Raw genomic sequence first — 22,489 nt, 5'->3', positions numbered from 1 at the left:
AGCTCACAGACAGATGTCCTGACATGTTCCTTTAGAATTCACTGCTGTCATTCAGAATTCATTGATCCATCAATGAGGACAAGCTGTTCTGGTCCAGATGCAGCAAAACAGGCCCAGACCATCATACTACCACCACCATGTTGCACAGAGGGGATGAGGCTCTTGATGCTGGGGTGCAGAGTTTTGCAGACAGACAGCAGTGTTCATTTTGGAGAGCAGTGACTTTGTCTTTGCTGCTCTGTCATGCACACCATGGTTCTTCAGTGTTCTCCTAATGGTGGATTCATGAACATTAATCAAAGCAGCACAGATAGTGTAGAAGAAGGATTTTGCATAATTGATGTTTCATTCAGTGAACTAGACTTCTCATCTTCAATGTAAATGCTATTCTGAAGGTCATGCTTTAAGAAGAAGAGGAAAAAGAAAGGAGAGGAGAAGAGTGTCAAAGGGCCTTTGCAGATTAAAAGCAGGAGTTGTAGGGACACACCACACAGAGCAGGACAAAAAGAGAAAAGAAAAGGAGGGCGGGGAGCCGGAGAAAGCTCTTCTTTTCCAGAGAAGTGTGAGATGGAGAAAGAGATGGGGGAGGGTGAGGAGAGTGGGTGTGACTTGCTCTGTCTGTCTCCTCCCTCCATTATAGAGGTATAGATGGTGCAGAAGCTGCCTGCTGCATCCAGAAGTCCATTCTAGTGAGCTGCACTAGTCCTGAGAGCCACCACCTCAGAGAAGTAGTCTAGCCACTCCAGCTGCAGCACACCCTTCACTCAGCCCAACCACACAGAGGCTGTGAGATCTCTTAGCTCTTCCAAACCACAGCAGCCTGTTACACCTGAGCCAGCCACAGCACAGATAATGATGATGAGGAGGAAGCAGCAGCACTCGCACAGCTTTCTGGTCCTTCTCCTTATGGTCTTCATTGCTGGGATAGTTCTGTCAGGTCCCTCCACCCCCCACAGAAGCAGAGGTAGGTGGAACTTGTTTTCTACTGAGACATCCCCATGAAGGGACGCAGTGGGGTGGGTTGTCTTCTCCCTTCATATGTGCTGTGTTGGACTGATTACTTTTCCATGGTCCGTCTCTGCCTCCTGCCAGATGCATGCTGGGATAGACTTGGAAAGACGATCTGTCACAGTTGTAAAGACAAATATTAGTTTCAAGGAAAAATAACAAGAGTGAGGACTTGGTAACAATGCTGAGACAGGTGTCTGCTCTAAAACATGTTGAGTGATGGATGCTTGTTAAAAACACCATAAAGCTGCAGAACGAGAGCTTGAAATATTCCGATACAGGCTGCATGTTCTGAGCAAAAGTTTTTCTAGTATTGCTGCCAACATGCAGCTCTGACCGTGTCCTGTGTCCTGTCCAGAAAACAAAGCAGGATCTGCCCTTTAGCTGTGCAAAGAGCAACGAGCAAAACTTTGTCATGTTATGAAAAGCAGCACTACAGCTGAATAAATTGGATGAGGGATTTTTGGGAGGATTAACAATCAGTAATTAAATTTGAACTTCTGATTGCTGTTAAACCCAAGCCTCCCCGCTATGAGCCCTTTAAATTGCCTTGATTAAACACTGCCTGAGCGTTGGTCTTTTGATGCCTGCCGTTGATCCACATTTCCCTGAAATGAGGTGAGCAGACTGTGAGCAGGGTCACAGGTTTTTAATAAAAGGGTTTCCAGGTTAAGGGGTCAGAGGTCATATAACCTGATGTCATGGCTTTCCTGGAAATGCACCCATCAGGCAGACTTTTTTGTTATTGTTTTATTTGTCTCAATCATCTTTCAGTAATGGATTTCTATCAAACACAGACTGCAGGTTTAGTAAAAGCCACATATGTTAAAAATTTAGCCAAAATACAAAGAAAACATGGAGCCTTTAGGTGAACATTAAATGTACTGCAGGTTGATTTTTGAGAGGAGTTCTGTTAGTAGTTTGATGATGAAGAGTCTAGGAGGTCTCTAACCCTTTGCCACCCATGCACCATGACGACAGCGTGTTGAGCCTCCTCTGTCTGATTAGGATTTGTTCTACATTTTTGGTAAACATCTAATTTTCCACACCGTGTCATTATCCAGGCAGTGAAGCCTGCTTTCCATCTAAGCACCCATGCTCTGTTTGTGGGTTAAACTTAGGTGCTCTTTGAAGATTGTGATGGTTGTAAAAGTGATTTGAGGTGAGCAGAGGGGAGTCGGTGGGAAGGGCTGCTTCCAGTGCATAGCCTGCTGGCTGAAGTTGGCGTGCAGACAGATCTCAGTGTGCAGCTTTGGCAGCAACATGAAAGGGGCTGTGCGTGTTTTTGCTTTGAGAATAGAGTTAAATGTCTGTATCTGTGTTCTTCTTGGATCCAGGATTTAAACATGTTCTGCTCCAAAGTCTGTTTACCTTACTTCTTGTTATAATCCTTTACACAGGTGTCAGTATTCTGTTAGATGTTAGATAATCTGTACCTTTGTAGGCTTTTGGTGTAGTTAAAGTGTAAGGTGTGATCTTATTTATTCACCATGGTATGTGGATCTCTTGTAATACAAGAGAATATTCGCCATCACCTCACTGGAAGAGGTGCAGCTGTGCCAGAACAAATATGGCCTCATGTTGTGTACAGATTAAGAGGGAAATATGGCAGGAGAGAGGAGATGAGAGGACAAAGCAGATGAAGTCAAAGGACATTAGGAAGTTAAAAGAGAATCAGGTAGATGGAAAGATGGCTGGTGACACATATAGGACGGCAGAGATTGAGTAAAGAAGGTGAAGGATGGGATGGAGCAGCGCCATTGGGGGAAAAAGGAAAACAGCTGTTGCTTAGTCGATTCTGACAGGCAGAATATATAGTGTGAGAGCGGAGAAACCTGCGATGAAGCAGCCAAGGCAGACGTAAAATGTGGGAGTACAATCCCAGGCACAACTTTCTGCCACTGGACCGCAAGGTGAGGCCTCTCCCGTAAGCCCCAGGGATGTGATAGTTCCAGAGGAGGGTGGAATCAAAGAGCCTCCTGCTGACTTATATCAGGTATTCACTGGGCTGAGTTACGCTGGTCTGGATTGGTTCTCTGTAGACCTAATATAGGTCACTTCAGCTGAATCATTTTAAACCCTTGCTGCTCTAGCTGGCACAGGGCTCTGAGAGATTTTCACACTTCATTGCTTTAAATGAAGGTGACTGTTCTACCAAGCACCATAAAACATCTGTCTCTGTCTCCACGGTGGGGGAAGCCAAGTCTCCTCTCCACCTCTACACTTGCAGGAGTGAAACCTGAGAGGCCAAAACACTGTACACCAGAGCTGCGTAAAATCTCCCTGACACTCAGGACAGCATGCATGCAAAAAGCTGGATATTATTCTGTGTGAGGCAGGACGGGTGTCACTGACATGTTGGGGGCAGCAGCCCAGTAGTATAAAGCCTCATTTGGTCAGGGGGATTTGCAGTCGTTAGACTTCGGCTGACAAATCTGACATGACTCTGTGTCACTCCCATCAAACCAAAACCAGCACATTAAATTCAATAAAAAGAGGAAAGTTCTTTTCCATGGCATATTTTGAAAACAAAACAACCCTTGTCGCCCTGCGCCAAATGTTTTGAGGTTTTTGCCTCGGGTAATAATAGTTCATTCGTTCACACATCAGCATGAGTGGAAAAGTCCTGTGATGAGCTCAAGTCTATTTACTCCAGCGCAGTCCTCCACATGTGAGACCAGAGGGACAGGGGAGCACGAGGGAGCTGTCAGCGCTTTATATATATGTGGTTTGATAATGTCAGGCAGTAAATCAGGACGTTTCAAAGCCAAAAAATCTGCACGTACTGCACAGATGCATGCTTTCAATATTTCTTTCCAAACACCCAAACACATAAAAATATCGTGTTGCACAGTGCAGTGGAAAGTTAAAAAGAGCGGGTTTATACTGACAACCCCATTAACCTACTGCCTTTCCCAGAGGATCATCCATCACTGCTTGATCATCCAAGATATACCTGCTTTGAAGAGCCAAGATTAAGTTTCCTGTTTGAGGATGTTTCTTTTTTTTCTGGCCAGCCGCGTTACATTCTTCAGGCATTAGGCTGAATCTGGATGGTAAAATATTTATTGAACCATGTGGCATTATTTACTGCATAATCTGACAAGTTTATATAGGCTGGCTCTCAGTGTTTTGACTGACTTGTTGTTACTACAGATTATACAGATTTTTCTTGTGTGTCTCTCTCATGGTAGCTTTGTTTTTGAAATAATGTTCCAGATGTTTCCCTGTGATAGATTGGTTATCAAGATAGGTCGATTATGAGCCAATGGGCTGCAGGACAGCCATGTGAAAGTTTCCGTAGGCCTCCTACATAAAATAATAGCACGCAACATGACTACAAATAGTGAGAGATTGTGTATGTGTGGTTGTTATTTAGTTGTTTTGTTGTTCAGTAATCTGTTCATGGTTATTAAATGAAGGGATTATGCATTTAATTAAACATTAGCTACATCTTCTTTGTTGAGGCTTTAAATCTTCAGTGTCCCTGTGTGTTTGACAGACACAACAGAGCTGCCAGGAAAACTTAAAAATCCGTCATTGTTTTCCTCATATTTCATCCACACAACAAAACTGTGTGGAAGTTTAGCATCCCTAAATCTGAAAAATGTGATCAATCATCTGGGCTGGATTCATTCCTAACTGTTTATCCATGTTACTCTGGAAATACTGATAAGAGTCCCTAAATGTCTGAGCTTCGGACAGGTTGCTGTGGGGCCAGTATTTGCTTGTACTGGATTTTAAAGCTAGCTGCCAGAAGTTTCCTAATGTTTCATACGCTTTCCCTTGGAGCCAAACTCACTTGTGTTTTATCGGAAATATTGATGGGAGAATCAAAACAAATGCAGCTTTGATAGGAAACACATAGCTGGAAAAGCACAGGGGTATTTTTCACATCCAGGGCTTCCCCCTCTTTTGCTGATGGTGACTGTTTTGGCGTCTGGCAGCAGTTCTCCTGCAAAGTTCCACTATTTCATTTAGCGCTGAAATACGAGCCAAGGACATGTGCAGTGGAGAGTATAGTACAAGTCATAATCCAGACCCACCGTCTATTGTTCGAAACCTTGTAGACTATGAGGGGTGGAGGTCTGAGCCGCAGGGTCTTATTTGTGAGTTCCAATGTGAAATTAAATTAATAGGAGATGGAATTATATTTAACATTCGGAGATTGGTCGAAGTTTTAACTGGATTTAGGGAGGGTGTGAATCATCCAAGTCGGCACTGGTGTGGTTATTGTCTTACATGTGCACCAGCCAACTGTCACTCATAAGTCACAGTCCAGCTGCACACATCTCACTTCTCAGAGGTTTATTAGTAAGGCTGTGGTAAACTTACTAATTGCTAGCATGCCCAGTTATTGGCTGCGATTACCTGGGCACATGGCAGAGGGAAGTAATAAAGTTCAACATAATGATTTCTGCCATCCCTCCTCAGACACAGATACTGAGAAAACCCACTGCACAGCCATCATACGTGAGATTGTGATTGTTATCCGTTGCCTTGTTACCACAAATTCATTTAAATCTATAAACAAACAAGGCTTCACTCAACCTATTTTTATACTCCTCCTTTGTTTCATACATATTTTTACCTTCTTTGGGAAGGAGCTTTCCTTTCAGTGAATATTTATGGAAAAGAGAAAGCTCCACATGAGACAGAACAACTAAAAAAACCCACAAACAACAAATTAAAACAACATACGATACTGGTGTTACCAGTATGTACAGTAGATCTGACCACAAGTTCCAAGCTGAGTTTGTGTGGTTGCCTTGACTAGTGCAAACAGACTGATCTCTTGGTTTTATTGGGATCCGCCCTCTGGTGCCTGTCCTCATCCAACATCTGTCCTCAGGCTCTGCAGATGATGACTGTATTCTCTAGAAATCAGTTACAGCAGAAAAATGACTCAGTATGTGTGAGAGAGTGTCAGAGGTCTCAGGGATTGTTCTGTTTTCTCTGTAAACTTCACAGTTTTTGTATTATACTGTGTATTGGTTGTATTTTAGAAGCTTTGGGGCTGTCATGATCCGAATCTCAGATCTTGGCCTGATGAAGTATTGTTGAAGTCAACAGACATAATAACAATGCATCCTGGATTGTCTTGTGCTTCCTCCTCAGTGAGGCGTCAGAACATGAAAGTCCGCATCAACGCCACAGGAGACACCATTGTGATGAAGTTTTTGCGTCCTAATGCTGACACCAAGCTTGAAGGCTACATCCTGGGCTATGGCAGCAGCATGTTCTCCAAACAGTTCATTCAGCTACCAGAGAACGGACAGCCCTATGAGACTGAGTTTGGTAAGAAAGAAAAGCTGGTGATGTTCTATGTGGAGACCAGATGAAAGACCAGACCTGTATGATGCACATGTCAACTGTTGGTTGTGCCGGTTTTAGATGCTGAGCCCAAGTACCTGATAGCTGTCCAGCCCATCCCAACCAATGAGGTGAAAAAACAGTGCACAGGTATGTTCAGTAAAGGAAGAGGTGTCATTCCTGCGGGGTAAAAGTGCCAATCAGACGAAAACATGAGCAAGACATTGATTTGTTCTCAGGTAAAGTGGAACTGGAGAAGCCTTTACACCTGGTCATCGGTTCGGTGACGCCCACCTCAGTTCTCCTGTCCTGGGGAACGCTGCTGAAAACACCTTATGAAGGGAACATCATGAACGATTGTGTAGAGGATGGGTGAGCTTAAACACTAACACACATTTCTAACGTCCTGTTACACCTGTTCCCTTTGACCACACTCCTCTTTCTTTATTCACACATCCTCCTCCAGTTATCTTGTGTGAAACTTGGGCTCTCGGTTCTAAAAGCGGTTGACATTGGTAGTAATTCATACACCAGTGTAGCCTTTTTTATTTCTTCTATCCTGGGTGTATTGTAGTTATTGTAATCGTTGAAACAGATATTGGTAGAAGACATATGTGGTGTACTGCAAGTGCATCAACAGATTTTGGCTCCATGAAGTTTCTCAGGTTACTTCGCAGCAAATCCAGGACAACCTGTGTGCACAGGTGTTTAGGAGAGGAGTCCACCCACACAGCAGCTGTGACACAGATTTTATTTAATGAAAAATTATTTAAAAAAGAAAGAAAGAAATCTGTCCCTTATTTTTATGATTATTTTCATAATATGTGTCTTCATGCAGAGTAGATGCATGTATTTAGTGCTCCTCTGGTGCCACTGCACCTTGATGGTGCATTTGCTGAATTTCTGCATGACCCAAAACATCAGCAGATTTTCACAGAAGTCCTAAAGTAGACGGAGAAAACCCAGTCAAACAAATTCTTCAAAATTTCATCAGTGATGGCAAAGCCACCCTGGCCCAGACCATTATACTATCACCACCATGCTTCACATAGGGTTCTTCTATCCCAGCAGATAGAACTCTTCTGATTGACAAACAAGAGCTCGAAGCGGGGCAGCTGGACTTACCTTGAGAGTTTCTTCTAGTTGCCTCGCTTCAACCCCTTGACTAAAACTGACCTGGATGACTGAGAATCTTCATGGACTTCATGGAAGTCATCATCTTATGCTTACAGAAGATGATTTTATGTCCTGTTGTGCTCGGCTCTGTCTTTGACCCAGACACTACACGGTGCGTTATCGTGAGAAGAACAGGAAGTGGAACTACCAGACCTGCCCCACAAGTGATACAGTCATCGACAGTCTGAAGCCAGACACGATCTATGAGTTCAGTGTTCAGCCCAATTCTAAGGATGGCGCTGAGGGGGATTGGAGCAAGCCGGTCGTCCACAACATCACAGCAGGCATGAAGAGTATTTTTGATTTAATTGAATCCAGCTCACATCCTGGTTTTGGTTATTTGTGCACAAAACATATTTTTAATTAATTAATGAATTCATGTTTCAATAGGAAAGCTGATCTAATTTGAAAATGTGTGGAAAAACCTTCAGTGTTACTGACTCAAAAGCGTCTTCCATGGTTCTCTGGTGTGAGGGCATTACAGATGAGCCCTCATTCAGTCATCAAAAGATGAATCCCCTCATGTGCAGAGCACATTTGAAATGTGGTTTTATTTAGTCTTTTCACTACACTGAACTAATTTTGAATTCGTTTCTTGTTTTTCTAGAGAAAGCCATCAAGATCTTTAAACACCCCATCAGTTCCGGGGTATGTAATGGATACACTCAATTTCATAACAAGACAAAACCAAAGACGTGTAGATTTTTGTTAGGTTCTCTGCTTCTGTTGTATCAATGTGCTGAGACTGTACCCGGTTGACTGTTGTAAACAGCGGTGAGACTGCACAGGTACACCTCCTCTTCTAGAAAATATAAAAGTTGGTTGTTTTTTTGGAAGCCTCAACCTGCTTTAGAGTCCTTGTTGTACACTTTAGTGAGCTTATGCTCTTCTCAGGGTTGTTTGCATCATTGATTTTCCACCCAGCTGCTGAATGGAAACAACATCAGTGCAGCCAAAGAGAGCCGTTTGTAGCTCACAAACTTCTGGAGTGGAATTAAAAAAAAAATGCAAAAAGAAAAAAGGGAGGGATGAGTTGGAGGACGGAGGGATAACAGTGTTGAAATGACTTGAAGGAAGAAAGGTGGCAATGATTTTCTGTCACATGCTCATAAAACATCACAGCTGCTGAAATTTATCTGCAAGACGTGCCCTTTGAATAACAGGCTTCTCACCAGAGGCTTTACCGACTTGACACGGAGTACAGAGTTATAAAAGAGGCAGAGAAAGAAGAGGGACTGAGGGGTGAGAGAGACGTGATGATGATTGCACTGATGACCATTCTCCCCCCTCTCTTTTTGTCTGTGCCTTTTCAGAAACCCTTAACAACAAGTCAACACTCGGTCCCCTATTTCCGTCACAACGGTAAGCCAGCAGAGACCCACAGTCTTTGGTCTATTTAATACAGACTTAGCACTGGAAAATGTTTCACTAGAAATCTGATTTATAGTATCGTGGACAAGACCATCATCATATCCAGTCTCCCTTTATTTCATTTCCCAGGTTTTGTTTTGGAGAAACAGTCGAGTTGTTTCCATGATCAACATAAAATGTGACATTTAATGAGATTTTTGAAAATGTTTTCAAGAATAATTTGACTCAGTCTTGTTTAACTAACACAAACTGGGGTGGATTCAATCTTTTTTGTGTGTGTGTGTTCTGTCCTCATGCAACCCGAGACTGACTCAATGATGCATCAGTGAAGATGAGATCAGGGCTCTATGGAGTCCATACTTACAGTGTAAACCCTGGAGATCCAACTGGAATCCCCAGAAACCAGACTAATTCTTTGTATTGAATAGAAAAGTAACTAGGCTGACCAGGCTAACTGTAATTTATGCGTAATAATTTGTTGCATGAACACAACACCATTACATCACTCTTTACATCACTTTTTAGAACTGAAAATGAAGCCTTGATATTAGACGCCTTGACTTTAATCTCTCCTCTGTCCTTGTCAGTTTTCCATAACAGGACCCGGGGCAAACAGCCCCTCCCCTGGAACATACCCCCACAGACAACTCTTGGTAATGACTTTTTCCGACCTAAAACTTGAGTTCAGAGGTCACAAAGAGCTCTGGACCTCATGTGTCTGACTATGCTTTCTGATTTCTCCTTCACTATCCTACAGAAAATCTCTTATTTTTGTTATGTGGTACACACACAGTTAAATGACTCATTCTGCAGGATATACAGGTCTCTCGGGTTTCTCAGGTTGCTAACATACACTATATTTCTCAGCTCCAACCACAACTACTAGACAGGAATCTCTGTCGACCCCTGGACCCACTCTGCCTGTGGTCAAGAAGCAGCCAATCGGTAATCAGAGAATCATAGTTAATTGTGAAAGCGCTTCATGGCTCAGTAATCACAGACACATCGAGGCTGCCGATGCTTCACAGTGTAGCTGCATGAGTTACAGCAGCATGCTCTGAACAGTGAGTTCAGTCAGTAGACCCTCCCGGTGGTGGCGCCAGCTGTTGGGGTTGTAATGCAGGTCAGGTAGGTAGGCTTAGCTGCATGGCATTTCAGCAAAACAACAACAGATTCTTGATGATGTTCTTAAGGTTCGGTTATTGTAAGAGAGACATGCGCAGTGAAAAGTGATAGTTAGCGAGCACTGAGAATCTCATTAGCTGCTGCTCAGTCTCATCTGACGTCAAACATATACACTGTTTGCTAATTTTTACATGACTGACTCTCATTCTCTCTTTTATTAATATTTTTTTTCAGGTTTGCAGAATGATTTTTGATCTTTTTGCTAATCACAAGCTTTTGCTTTCAGTGAGGCTCAGTCCATGGTGTGAAATCTGCATGAAGTAGATCTCTCTCTCTCTCTCTCTCTCTCTTTCTGTCCAGCAGGAGTGTGACAGAATCTCTGTGACTTCTTTTACCTTCTGTCTTTATCACACTGTCTCTCTAATTCCACTTCTTTTCTGTCACTCAGTTTTGCAGACACATCAGAATGTAGTTCTGACTGACTGTAAGCTTGGACATCAAGGACAAAATCTGATATTTTTTCACTGGACAGCTTCCTAGAGAGCGTTAGGCCAGTGTTTTGATCCCTAAACAGAAACGCTGTTGGTATTATGTGGCCGTAAATGTGACTAGAAGTGCTAAATACCCCAGATTCTCTGTTGTGCATCATTTGTTTTGCTTCCCTGCTATTTTCTTGTCTTTTTCTTTGTTTCTGACGACTTCTCTTTTTTTTTTTCTTTGACTGAAGTGAACATCTGATCCGATTGAACAACCAATGTAGAATGGTCCACAGCAAGCAATCAGTCAGCAGCTAATAAACCGCCATGTGTCATAGACCCTTAGAGGTACAGCCAATGGATTAGGATGGCCGTCACTCACTCACACCCTGGCCATAGTAGCAGAATCGGCTGGTAGTAACACGGGCGTTACAAAAAATGCCTCCATATGCTCTGCCTGCCTTTGAAATGGGACCCGCTCTATCAGACTGATGGAGGTAGAAGTTATTGTGGAGCCTTTAGTATTTAGTATATAGTTAGTATATAGTTATAGTTAGTATATTATTATTATTATTAGTAGTAACTTTACTCTGTGAGGTTTCAGGCCAGGAGCTGTTCATCTTTTTTGCTTTGTTTTTAGAACTTCCTATATTTTCTTTATTTTATTTTGTCAATCTGTCTTTCTAACCGAGGTTTGTGCAGTAATTTATATTTGACGGTATCTGTTGTAGCTTCACAGCCATATTTTCTCTCTTACATGCAACTCAGGAGGAGGACACGTCCCCACATCCACCTTGCCTCCTCTCCCGGTGGTCCCATTAGCACCCAAGTCCCATCGTCCAGTACACATTACAGCCACCGTGGCATCTGTGTCGGTACATCAGGCACACATGGAGAAACAGGGAGGGCATCCACAACAACAGCCCCAGTCCCCGCCTCATGCAGAACCTCCACCGAACTCCAAGTTCCCAATGCAGCGTCCACCACAGCCAACACCCCAACCTCAACCCAGACTAACAACTCGACCCCCGCCCCAAACAGCACCACAACCAAAACTTCTTACCCAACCACAGCCTGAAACAACACCCCAACCAAAACTCATGACTCAACCACAGCCTGAAACAACACCCCAACCACAACCACAAACAACACCTCAACCACACCCCCGAACAACACCACGTCCACACCCCCAAACAACACCTCATCCACACCCCCGAACAACACCTCATCCACACCCCCGAACAACACCTCATCCACACCCCCGAACAACACCTCATCCACACACCCAAACAACATCCCATCCAGAACTCATGACCCAGCCAACGACCCAAACAACATCCCTGGCAGAAGTCAAGACCAAACCCCACCCTCAAACAACATCCCCACCAAACCTCCAGACCCAACCCCAAACCACAACCCAGCCCATATTCCAGACCCCACCACAACAACACACGATATTCGTGCCGGATCGTCTGACCAAAAAACAACTTAAAACGACACCCTTCCCAAACCTCATGGTCCAACCACAACCCCAAGTAAATACCCAGCCTATACAGAAAACCCACCCTGTGTCACAATTTCAGCCAAAACCATATCCTCAAACCACCCCACAGCTCCAATTTGAGCCACAACCTGATGCCACATCCCAGCCTGTACAGCAGACCCAACCTCAAACACAACCACAACTAAAGGCCAGGGCTCAAACACAAGTTCAGTCGTCTCCCCAGCCCACCCAAAGAGCAGTTCCTCGAATCACTCAGCCAACTTCTCAGCACATAAGTCATACCCAGCAAGCACTACCAAAAACTGACCCCACACCTCGTCCTCAACCACAAACTCAATCTCCAATTCAGCTACAAACTCAGCCTCAACCAAAGACCATCCCTGAGCCTGAGCTAAGCACCAAGCAGTGGTCGAGGGATCAACCAACACCTAAACCAAACATCATTATTGCCCGAACCAAGCCCACAATGCAACCAGTACCCAAAAACCTCCCCGAGCCCCAACCAGCACCTCCACCAAAAAAGCAGCCAAAGAAGCCAACAAAGAAGCAGCAAAAAACTTCACCAAAGTTCCGACCCCGGCCACGACCCACACCAAAACCCCAACCTGCGCCTGTACAAAAGAAACACCCTGCGTCTAGGCCCAAAACACAACCTCAGCCTGGGCTTCATGTTCAGCCTCAAACCAGGACCAACCCTGATCCTACCAAGGTTACTCCAAGACAGGCAGTTCCTACGGGTAAAGACCCTACTTTTTGGAATTAGTTATTCATAATTAAGCATTAATCTGTCATCTAAAATTACATTTTAAAGGGGGGATATTGATTTAAATGTTGGATTGTCACATGTGAATATCCATTTGTATTTTAATTTCAAAAAGTTGCAAAAATGTAGAAGACATTTGCATATGTACTCTTTGTGGATGTCATTCCATTGATTTGGTAATTTGTTGGGCTTTAACAGATAATATGAAGGTAACCCCCTTTAAATCTTGACGATTCGACCACATATAATCCAAGATAAATAGTGAGTTTTCTTTTATACAGCTCCTAGTCCACCAGAAGAGGGCAAGCCTTTACCAAGACCTCCCCAGGCTACAGAGAAGGCTGGTAGTTATGATCATGGTAAACACCATGACAAGTTTGTCCCATTACCATCTCTGCTTTGTCGTCAGTCCACGTGGAACACAGTGCTTTTCAGTCGTATTTCAAACCATTGGATGATGTCACTGCTTCCCCATCTCATTCTCCATCCTACCACCCTACACACCACACCCCATCGTTGTCCCTGTCTCCATGTGTGCCTCCATTTTCAGCACAGCACACTCACCTCACCCCTGCCCACTCACTACCAGAGCTAGCTTTGAATCTCATTTCTGGCTCTCTGTCATTTCATCCATTTCCTTCTCCTCTACATTCCTTTTCACTTTTATCATTTATTCCATCTAGGTGAAGCTTTCAAGCTCCGCTCTGGATCTTTCCTAACTCCCAGTTCTGCTCATCTAGGTACTGACGTCCTCAGACCATCCGGTCCTGAAGTCCCTCGTTCTCCCATTAGGTCATCAGTTCCTACAGGAGGAAGAAACACTACGATGCCTCGCATCCGGGTTCCTCCTCATTCCACTAATCATGGTATCAGAACCTTCCCTCCATCTAAGGCAACCACCTCCTCTCACAGCTCCAACACACCTGGCGGTAATGGAGTACTCTCTTTTCTGTTGACTCTCTTTTCCCAGACAGGTTACCGCTCCTGTTAGCACTCTGTCACAGTCTTTGTCTGCAGCAGCGCCTGCAGCCACAGAAACACATTTTTAGTTTAGCCTTCCTCTCCTGTCCTCTTTTTCTGCTTACACATGCTCTCCAGGTTCTGCCACATGTGCTCGGTGTGTATTTCACACCTTTACCACGAGCTGCAGTGGCGTCTCAGGGGTCAGGATCGTTAAAATGATTTACGGTGCCTCTTGTTGGCCAGGTGGGAAGTCTGACCACAGCCCTGGCCAGAACACACCACATTTTACACCAGCCATACCAAGCCAAGTGCAGTGCAGACAGTTCAGTCTCCTGTCTGACTCTCGCTCCGTCTTTCTCTTTCAAACACACACGCTCTGTTTTCTTTCTGGCTTTCCTCTTATTTTGTGTTAGTATGTTTGTCACAGTGTTCCATAACCAACCTTTCTCTCCCTCCAGCAGCCAGTGGGGCGTATCATAGGGGCAATGCTCTTCCTAAACCTGTGGTGTGGTCCAGAGGGAAACCTGGTAAAGACAAGACAAGCTAATTAATCACCTTTCAGTGTTCCTCACCACTAACCTAAGAGGCACTGTAATGTCCCGTCCCACACCGTGATCTGTGGTTGTGTCACGTTCCTCTCATTCTCTGTAATTTTGTCTTGTCAGTCTGACGATTGTGTCTCATCGTGGTCTGTGTTGCCTGAGTCCCAGTGACTCATAGTTGACTGAGACTGAAGCCATTTATAATTTCATAAAAGTTTAATATAAATTTATTTAAGTGAATATTCTGTAATTACACATAAATATGACCCAAAACATCAGCAGATTTTACAAGTAATCTGATCCAACAAATGAGACATAACTTGGTGATTTATTTACTCAGGAAAAGGATCCAGTATTGCACACTTCATGTACCTAGCAGTTCAGTGTTACTCTTACTGCACCCTTTTTGCCTGGGATTAGGCGGAGTTCAGATGGACTGTGTCGCTGCCAACATGGTGGCAGTTGGAGCCTCTCACTCTGACTCTGAATGACTCTTTAGAAGTCCTACCTTACCTGTGGCCGGAGCATCCACATATCTCGCTGCATAATTTGAGGCTGAATTCCTGCCTTTGCTGCATGTTGGCTCTCTCCACCCAAACTGCTTCCTCTCTGCTGTCAACTGTCCATTAAAGCCCCACAAAATCATTTACAAAAATAATAACTTACACTGTTCTGTACTGAGGAATGGACTTAGAAATCCTCCAAACTGTTGTAGATGTTGCTGTTAATGTTGCACAGGGAGACACTCGTGTAGAAAATCTGCTGATGTTTCTGACTCATATTTATACAGAAATATAGAAAATGTCTTAAGCATTCACAGACCTTTAAACACCACTGTGATCTCTGGCCCATGTGGAGCTGTAATCGGCTGTTTTAAATCAGAATAGTTTAGCTTGCTTGTTGGGGAAGGTGAATGTGGTTTGCCCCTTTTTCTTCTTCTTTTTAGGTCAGTCACATTGTTTCCACTCTGCCAGGCAGGCTCGGTTAATTAGAGTAATTGAATCCATCTTAAGTAATAACACAAACCATGTCTGGACCACATGCATTAATGGTGACGCTCTGCTCGCTCCTTGTTGTTTGGAGTTGTTAAAGGAGGTTGTGCTTCAGTCCCATGTCACAGCTGGTGTGTGTTATTTCTGGAAACTTGGACAGTTTCAGAGGTCTTCAAGGAGTCGCAAGGCTCCCTGGAAGCAACTCTACAGAGCAGAGTAGCCGTCCTGCCTGCTTCCTTGCACATCCAAAGACACGCTCTTCCCCTTTCTGCCTCCACGCAGTGACTGTGTATACAAACGCTGGTACAAAGTGTGCTTTTGGTCAAGCTGAGAAGTGGAGCGTGTCAGTTTAATAGTGCTCAACTTGAATTAATTTCAAAGCTGCATTTCTAGTGAGATGCAGGTGTCCTTCCATGAAATCTGAGTGTGTGTTAGAAGAAGCACCGGTGGTGTGTGTTTCTGTGGGCCATAAATCTCGGTGTTTTGATCGAATACAATTTCACGTTCTCACCCTGAAGATGAAGTTATCTGACAGAAAGCAGCGCTCGAACCACTGCTGCTGTTTCAAATCACAGATCTGAGTCTGAGGCCTTTGGCACATCAGAGCAGGTTCAAACCAAACACACCTGCTGCAGACACCTCAGACCAGCTTCTATCAGATCATCATTGTAGACGTGCACACCATCGGCATCATTGTGATTTGTGCATCCTGTGACCTGTGCCATATAAATTACAGCATCGCCGTGCTGTGTGGCTTTATGTGTGATGATCGTATGTTAGCAATTAGCTCGCAGTCATACCTGCAGTGTATCCTCAGTGTTGATCAGTGAGGTCTGTTGGCAGTCTTTTCTCTTACCAGTAAATGCCAGAGGTCGCTGATTTATACTGACCAGGGTGAGGTCGGCTCCAGAAAGGAGGAAGCGAGTCCAAGACTTGTGTGTTTTGGCTTCAGACAATTACTGCATCCCCTTGACCATTAATGAATCTCTGTGATAAGGAAATGATAAATGACGAGAGGAGTGGAGAAACATGTAGAGGAAACGTCATGCGTCAAGCCTCCCAGTGCTTCTCCACCTCCTCTGAGACATCAGACACTGATTTATTTACATTAAATCAAGGCAGAACGGTCAAGTTAAAACATCTGAGAGTGATGCTGAAGTGTTTTGCACTTCCTTTTGAGTACTTTTCCAACTTATTCTTTGTGTTTATTTAGGCGCGTGGTCTGAATTATTTGATTTGATTTTTAGTGGAACATTTTTTGTCAGAATATTGTGTCACTGAAACACACACAGTTGCTTGAGCTGCTGCCAGTTTCTGCTTCTAGGATTCCTAGTTTCTTCTGGGAGATCTTCTTTTGGGGATTTTAGGGTGAGTAGTTCAGACCCTGGTCTGTAGATTCAGCACTGACATGAGTTCTTATTAGGCTGTGGTGTTGCTGTGTGTCTGTCCATCACACAGTGAGGTCATCACACGCTGCCTGGCTGTCTTTGTTGTCGCTTGTGTTATGCTTGTGTTGTACTGTAAAGTCTTCTGCGCAGACTCGTGCCCGGCTTCTGTGTGACATTCTTTCACTGTTGTTGCACTTTTATTAACCACCAACACTTGTTTTCAGTTGTGTATCTCCTCTGCAGTGCTGACCACCTGAGACTTTGTTTTAGTTGTGAATTTTAATTTAAAATGGACTCTTGTATCCCATGATTCCCTGCAGTTCTTCGCTCGCCTGTTCCTGGAAACAAGAGGCCCAACCTGGTGGCGAAACCTAATGGTGAGGGCAACAGTGATGGATGAACAGAACATTACTGTACTGTGACTGGACCTGTGCTGCTTCATGAGCTGCTGGTTCACTTTCTTGCTGAGAGCACAAAGACTGGAAGCAGCCCAGGTTAAGCCTGTGCTGATATAAGGAGTTAGAAATGCTGCTTGTTTTTGTTTCCAGTCTTTATGCTAAGCTAAGCTAAGCTAATTGTCTGCAGCTTCCTGTTGACGTCCATCTTTTCATCTGTCAGCAAGAACTATTGGATACAACCAATCAATGAGCCATGAGGGTGATCGATAAGTCTGCCACCTGCCACATCTGTACTATTATGAGGTTCAAATTCATGTCAAATTTACATGACTTATCAGTTACCCTTCATATGTGATGCTTTCTTAATTTGATCCTGCCTGTCTTCTTAGACTTCCATCCACAGGGCCGCAGCTTCAGTGTGCCTGTCACTGATCTTGCTGCATTCTGCAAAAGAAAGCGACTCCTCAAACAGCTTGCAAAGGAATGTTCAGTCTTTCCTAATGCACAAAGCAGCATTTTGTTAACAAAACGTCTCACCGCAGCTGCTGTATTGTTGAAGCTTTCTCTGTTTCACTCATTGTGTGTGTGTGTGTGTGAGCGAGCAAGAGAGAGAGAGAGAGTACATCTGGGCATCCTTGGTCTCAGCAGATATCTTCTGGCTGCCCTTTATCCCCTTTAAAGAGCACAAGAGATATTATTCAACAAGCCATCTCTGATCTCTCAGCAGCCAGGAAAAGGCCACTGGGTTGCTCAGTGAGGATGGCCAGAGCAGATGGATCGCAACTGTGTATGACTGTGAGTCAGACGATGGACTCACGAACTCATCTCTCCTCCTCCACCTCCTCCTGTTCTCTGTCCTCAGATAAACCCATGGACCTGAAACAAGGAGACAAAGAGTCCATCTTGAAGCCATTCCCCATGGTCACAGCCAAGCCCAGGCTAGAGCGCCGGCAGCAGACAACAACCACCACCACCACCACCACCACCACCACCACCACCACTACCTCCACAGCCCCGGCAGTAAACGGTATGAGCAACACCACAGCATGACTTTTTATATCACCTGGATACGAACACACTGCCATGAAAGGAGCATGTGGGGTTTAAACAGCTCTGCAGTCATTGCATGGGCGGGGTAATAATAAACAGGACACGGTGGTGATGCAGCTGGCAGGTGTGTGTAGTTGTAAGATAAAGAGAGATAATGTGAGTATTAAGAACACAAAGAGTCTGAGTACAGGTGCTGAGCAGGCTGGTCGATGACTTGGGCCAGAGCTGTAAAAATGAGGACAGAGAGCGCTGCCAGGGACTGCTGGCACATCCCACTGACATCAGCTCCTCTCCATCCGTTCCCTTTCAGGCAGCCGCTTCGATATCAATGAGAACTCCTCCATATTCAGACCTCTGCCTGCCTCAGAGGTCGACATCATGGGCAAGAAGCGCTTTGTTGGTAAGACTTCATCAGCTCCACTGCAGAGTACTGGGCTCCATTCATCAACACATTTTCCTGAGTAACACCTGAACTCGTCTCACCGGCCTGCAGCTCCACATGTGATCTACAAGACGGACAAGAAGCCAGACGAGCCGTGCTCCATCACCTCCTCCCTCGCTTACTTCCCCGATGAGGAAGGCGGTGACCAGAACGTGACCGGCCCTCCTCGCGTGCCGCCGTCCAACCTCACCGTGGTCACAGTGGAGGGCTGCCCGTCCTTCGTCATTCTGGACTGGCAGAAGAGTGACAATGAAACAAGAGGTACAGTGGAGACAGTAGGTGGTGTTTACTGCATAATGACCTGCGCCGCACACAGGCGGAGGCTGTCTTCTGTGGGCGGGGCTTTCCTCCAAATGTTCTCTACACTCAGTCATTTGTTTAGAAGGCTCAACATGAATCAGGATGACACTGGATGCACGATGTGACCTTTTCAAAGTTCTGATTTAATTCAGCATTTCGTAGCTAGTAACCCTTCATTAAAAACAAAGATGGAGTCCCACCGCTCTGTCCACTGAAATACTTTAAAGTATAAAAGTACAAAGTAACTACTCTAAAAAAACATTTAGAGAGTGAGACATCATTGTTATAAAAGATCTTTGGAGCACCGTGAGGACAGATGATGGACTACATGAAAACATGTTCGCACGGGATCGACCCGCATCCGGGTAACGAGACTGTTTTCAAAAAGTAATTCGTAAAAGTACAGATATTTGAGTACAAATATACCGAAGAGAAGCAAAAAGTAAATAAGGTGACGAGGTGTTTGTACTTGACAGCAGTGAGTTTAATCCACAGAGGATTCGTGGGTTTTGTTTTTAGCTTCTAGCCGAGCACAGACCAGAGTCTAGGGAGAGAGTGATGAGGACCAAACTGTGACGGCTAGAGTTCTGGATCAGAACATCTTCTAAACGACAGTGGTCAGTTGGTGCTTCTCATGGCGGGTGGTGTGAATGTTGTGTTTGTGTGGGGCGGACTGTCTCAGCAGCTGTTTCTAATCCTCTTTTGTCAGAGTATGAAGTTGTGTCCACCACCAAAGGACCAAACGGAGAGGAAGTGTCGATATTGACGACCAATCAGACGCACACAGCCGTCGAGAATCTCAAGCCAGAGAGCAGGTATGGACGCCACGATGGCTGTAAGTCCTTCGGTTGGTCAGGTCCTCTCACTCTGTGTAGGTCAGGTGGTCTGCTTTTAATGTGATCTTCAGACTCTGCAGTGACTCATAGAAAATGGACAGAGTGACAGAGGAGCTGTGGGTGGAGCGGGTCACGGAGGTTTTAATTAGATCTCTGCATCTGGAGTCTCCAGACTCAGCAGAACCCTCCTATGGGCCGGGTCTGCTGCATCAGCTGCTGCCAGCACATCTGAGCGCAGCACGTGGAATAACCATCAGCTCTGTGTGTGTGTGTGTGGCTGTCAAAGGCATGAAAATCTGGAGATGAGAGGGATTTAGAGGGAAAAACTCCTCAAAGTTTGAATCATGCCGATTTATTTCCCCTTTTTCCTTGTTCCTCATTTTCTTTCAGTTACGAGTTCACAGTGACTCCGAAGAACGAGCTGGGGACGGGACCTTCCAGTGATCCTGTGACTTTCAGCACAGAGTCAGGCAGGTTTTACAAACCACTGAACACACACACACACACACTCTGCATGTTAAAGTAGGTGGTCTGTTTTTACTCCTCTAACCGCTCCAGATGAGCTTTATCTCTAACATGATCCACCTGGGAGTGACTGAAGATGACTCTGCTCTGCTTTACTGGGTCCTGCTTTGTGCAATCAAAGCCGTGTGGGGTTAATCACTGTGATTATTGGGCTCTGATACAAACTGTGTGTTCTTCTTCTTGTGACTGTGTTGTGTGTTTTCCTGACATCTGTAGCGGATCCACGAGTCAGCGAGCACGTCTCAGGTGAATACTCTTACCAGAGTTTTTCACTCTCATCAGAGAAACATCTGCTTTAGGGTTTTGTTTGTGATCCTCTCCTCACAGGTAAAGATGCCATCTGGACGCAGTTCCCCTTTAAAGCGGACGCCTACTCCGAGTGCAGCGGGAAGCAGTACGTGAAGAGAACCTGGTACCGAAAGTTTGTGGGCATCCAGCTGTGCAACTCCCTGAGATACAAGATCTACCTGAGCGACTCGCTTAACGGTATTTAGACAAAGCACGGAGCAGCAGCCAGTCAGAAAGCAGTGGTTATCTGCATGATGTCGAGGCTGAAGCAGTGTTTGACCTGCATGATGATGTGTTAGAGGTCTGGTGGTTAAACTCAGCTTCCTCTCTGTAGGAAAGTTTTTTAACATCGGGGATCAGACGGGACACGGCGAGGACCACTGTCAGTTTGTGGACTCTTTCCTGGACGGGCGGACTGGAACACAGATGCTCTCTGACCAGCTACCAAGCAGATCCGGTATTCAGATGAACCCAGAACTCACCCATGTTCAGTCTGTGTGACCAAAAGTAAATGGACACCGTGTTCCACTAGATCTGCTGCTGCTGCTGATTGTTTACATCATTGATTGATTGTCCACGATTAATCAGTCGGTGTATTTGATGGACAGTTCAGAGGATCATGAGGATTCAGATGATCACTGTGTGTGTGTGTCTGCACTGAAAAAGCTGCAGAAATATTCTTCACAGTTTGATGTCCTGACCTTAGGGCCACCTGACCTCTGACCTCATCACCCTTCATCAGACTTAATGGGAACCAGAAACATGGAGGCTGGGCTGTCCACATATTTTTGGTCATAGAGTGGAGCGAGCTATAAATTGGGACATAACACGGTAATGTTTCTGTTACGGTTCTACATGAAATGATTGATCTGCTCTCCGTGTCTCCGTCAGGCTTCTACAGAGCGATGAGACAAGAACCCGTCAGCTTCGGGGAGATTGGAGGAAAGTCCCATGTGACTTACGTCGGCTGGTACGAGTGCGGCACGCCCATACCTGGGAAGTGGTAGGAGCCGTGCAGGAGGATGACTTCCACAGCGGTGGGGAGGAGGAGGAAGATGATGATGGGCATCAAGGACGCCTGTATAGGCCTGAAGGGAGGTGGGCCTTTCTCTTATGTTACCATGGACACTGTAGCTGGCTCTGTTTGAAGGACTATAAGGTGTCACCAAACCCTCGAGTGCATTTGTAACAACTTTAACTTCTCTATTTATCAAACGAAGGCAGGAGTGTGAGTGAACAGTGGATATACAGTAATCTCAGATGTTGGGAAGCTGGCTCCCAAAGTGTAGTAACATGTATGATAATATTTATCATGAATACTCTGCGCGCGCTCCTCTCAGACGTACAACATGTCAGTGAGCACACGCATTGGTCATGTGTATTTGGAGAGGTGCCAGTCATTCTGTCATTGTACACGTGGACTGTAAGATACACACAGACATGCAGAACCGACCTTCTGCTGGCCCAAGGGGAGCGTTAGCAGTTTACACAGGGTTAAGTCTGTGTTCATATATGTATATGGTGTGAAGCGCAGTATGTTTTTACCGTTTAGCTCGACACAGCTCAGCTCACACAGCTTCAGCCGAGCTGGTAGAGCCCAGCTTTTCTATGGGGCCACTCAGAAACGACAGATTTTTGTATTTTTATGCCCGTGCAGTCCTGTATTAAAAAAAGAAAAAAAGAATAAATAATTCTATGAAAAATATAAACGGAGCTTCGGTGTAGCGTGTACATAGAGTTTTCATGCAGTTTTTATAGCTTTTCAGCAATAAATAATGTTTTTGTATTTACTGACATTTGGACGCTTTTATGGTCAAAGTCGGCTTCTATTAAAAATCACGTTTAAGATGAGTTTAGACACATTGATGAAGACTCTCAAAACCGGGTCCCAGAGTGGATAGATGTCGAACCTGCGTTTCCATACGTAACTTTTCTGAAACGGTGACGTCATTGCCCCGTCTGTCCCTTAACCTTCATGCGCTCACTCCAACAACAACAACAACAACAATGGCGGCTTACGGTTGTCGGG

The 22,489-nt window shown here is 44.9% G+C and overlaps 1 protein-coding gene across 5 annotated transcripts; it reads left to right on the top strand.

Moving 5' to 3' along the window:
- The first annotated feature begins 680 nt into the window (after positions 1 to 680).
- On the top strand, positions 681 to 22,169 carry abi3bpa (ABI family, member 3 (NESH) binding protein a). 5 transcript variants are annotated; one of them, XM_028393873.1, is made up of 22 exons: positions 681 to 964; positions 6,127 to 6,306; positions 6,403 to 6,471; positions 6,561 to 6,693; positions 7,600 to 7,781; positions 8,105 to 8,145; positions 8,811 to 8,859; positions 9,456 to 9,521; positions 11,238 to 12,710; positions 13,018 to 13,095; positions 13,477 to 13,665; positions 14,158 to 14,226; positions 16,942 to 16,998; positions 17,882 to 18,046; positions 18,380 to 18,469; positions 18,563 to 18,772; positions 19,521 to 19,626; positions 20,038 to 20,117; positions 20,389 to 20,418; positions 20,500 to 20,658; positions 20,795 to 20,917; positions 21,352 to 22,169. In XM_028393873.1, the coding sequence occupies exons 1-22, from the start codon at positions 853 to 855 to the stop codon at positions 21,465 to 21,467; spliced, it is 3,777 nt and encodes a 1,258-aa protein (XP_028249674.1). In that variant the 5' UTR covers positions 681 to 852; the 3' UTR covers positions 21,468 to 22,169. The 5 variants fall into 5 exon arrangements, with proteins under 5 accessions (XP_028249674.1, XP_028249673.1, XP_028249675.1 ...); XM_028393872.1 differs by having other exon boundaries at positions 7,600 to 7,790; XM_028393874.1 differs by lacking the exons at positions 9,456 to 9,521; positions 11,238 to 12,710; positions 13,018 to 13,095.
- The last annotated feature ends 320 nt before the right edge of the window (positions 22,170 to 22,489 follow it).

The sequence above is a fragment of the Parambassis ranga genome, chromosome 21 (assembly GCF_900634625.1).
Source record: "Parambassis ranga chromosome 21, fParRan2.1, whole genome shotgun sequence".
Taxonomy (NCBI): domain Eukaryota; kingdom Metazoa; phylum Chordata; class Actinopteri; family Ambassidae; genus Parambassis; species Parambassis ranga.
This window is presented reverse-complemented; position numbering and strand designations above follow the sequence as displayed.

Coding starts and splice junctions, on each gene's coding strand:
- abi3bpa (XM_028393872.1), top strand. CDS start 853: ATGATGATGAGGAGGAAGCAGCAGCACTCGCACAGCTTTCTGGTCCTT. Junction 18,470..18,562: donor GGGCAAGAAGCGCTTTGTTG/GTAAGACTTCAT, acceptor ACCGGCCTGCAG/CTCCACATGTGATCTACAAG. Junction 18,773..19,520: donor GAGTGACAATGAAACAAGAG/GTACAGTGGAGA, acceptor CTCTTTTGTCAG/AGTATGAAGTTGTGTCCACC.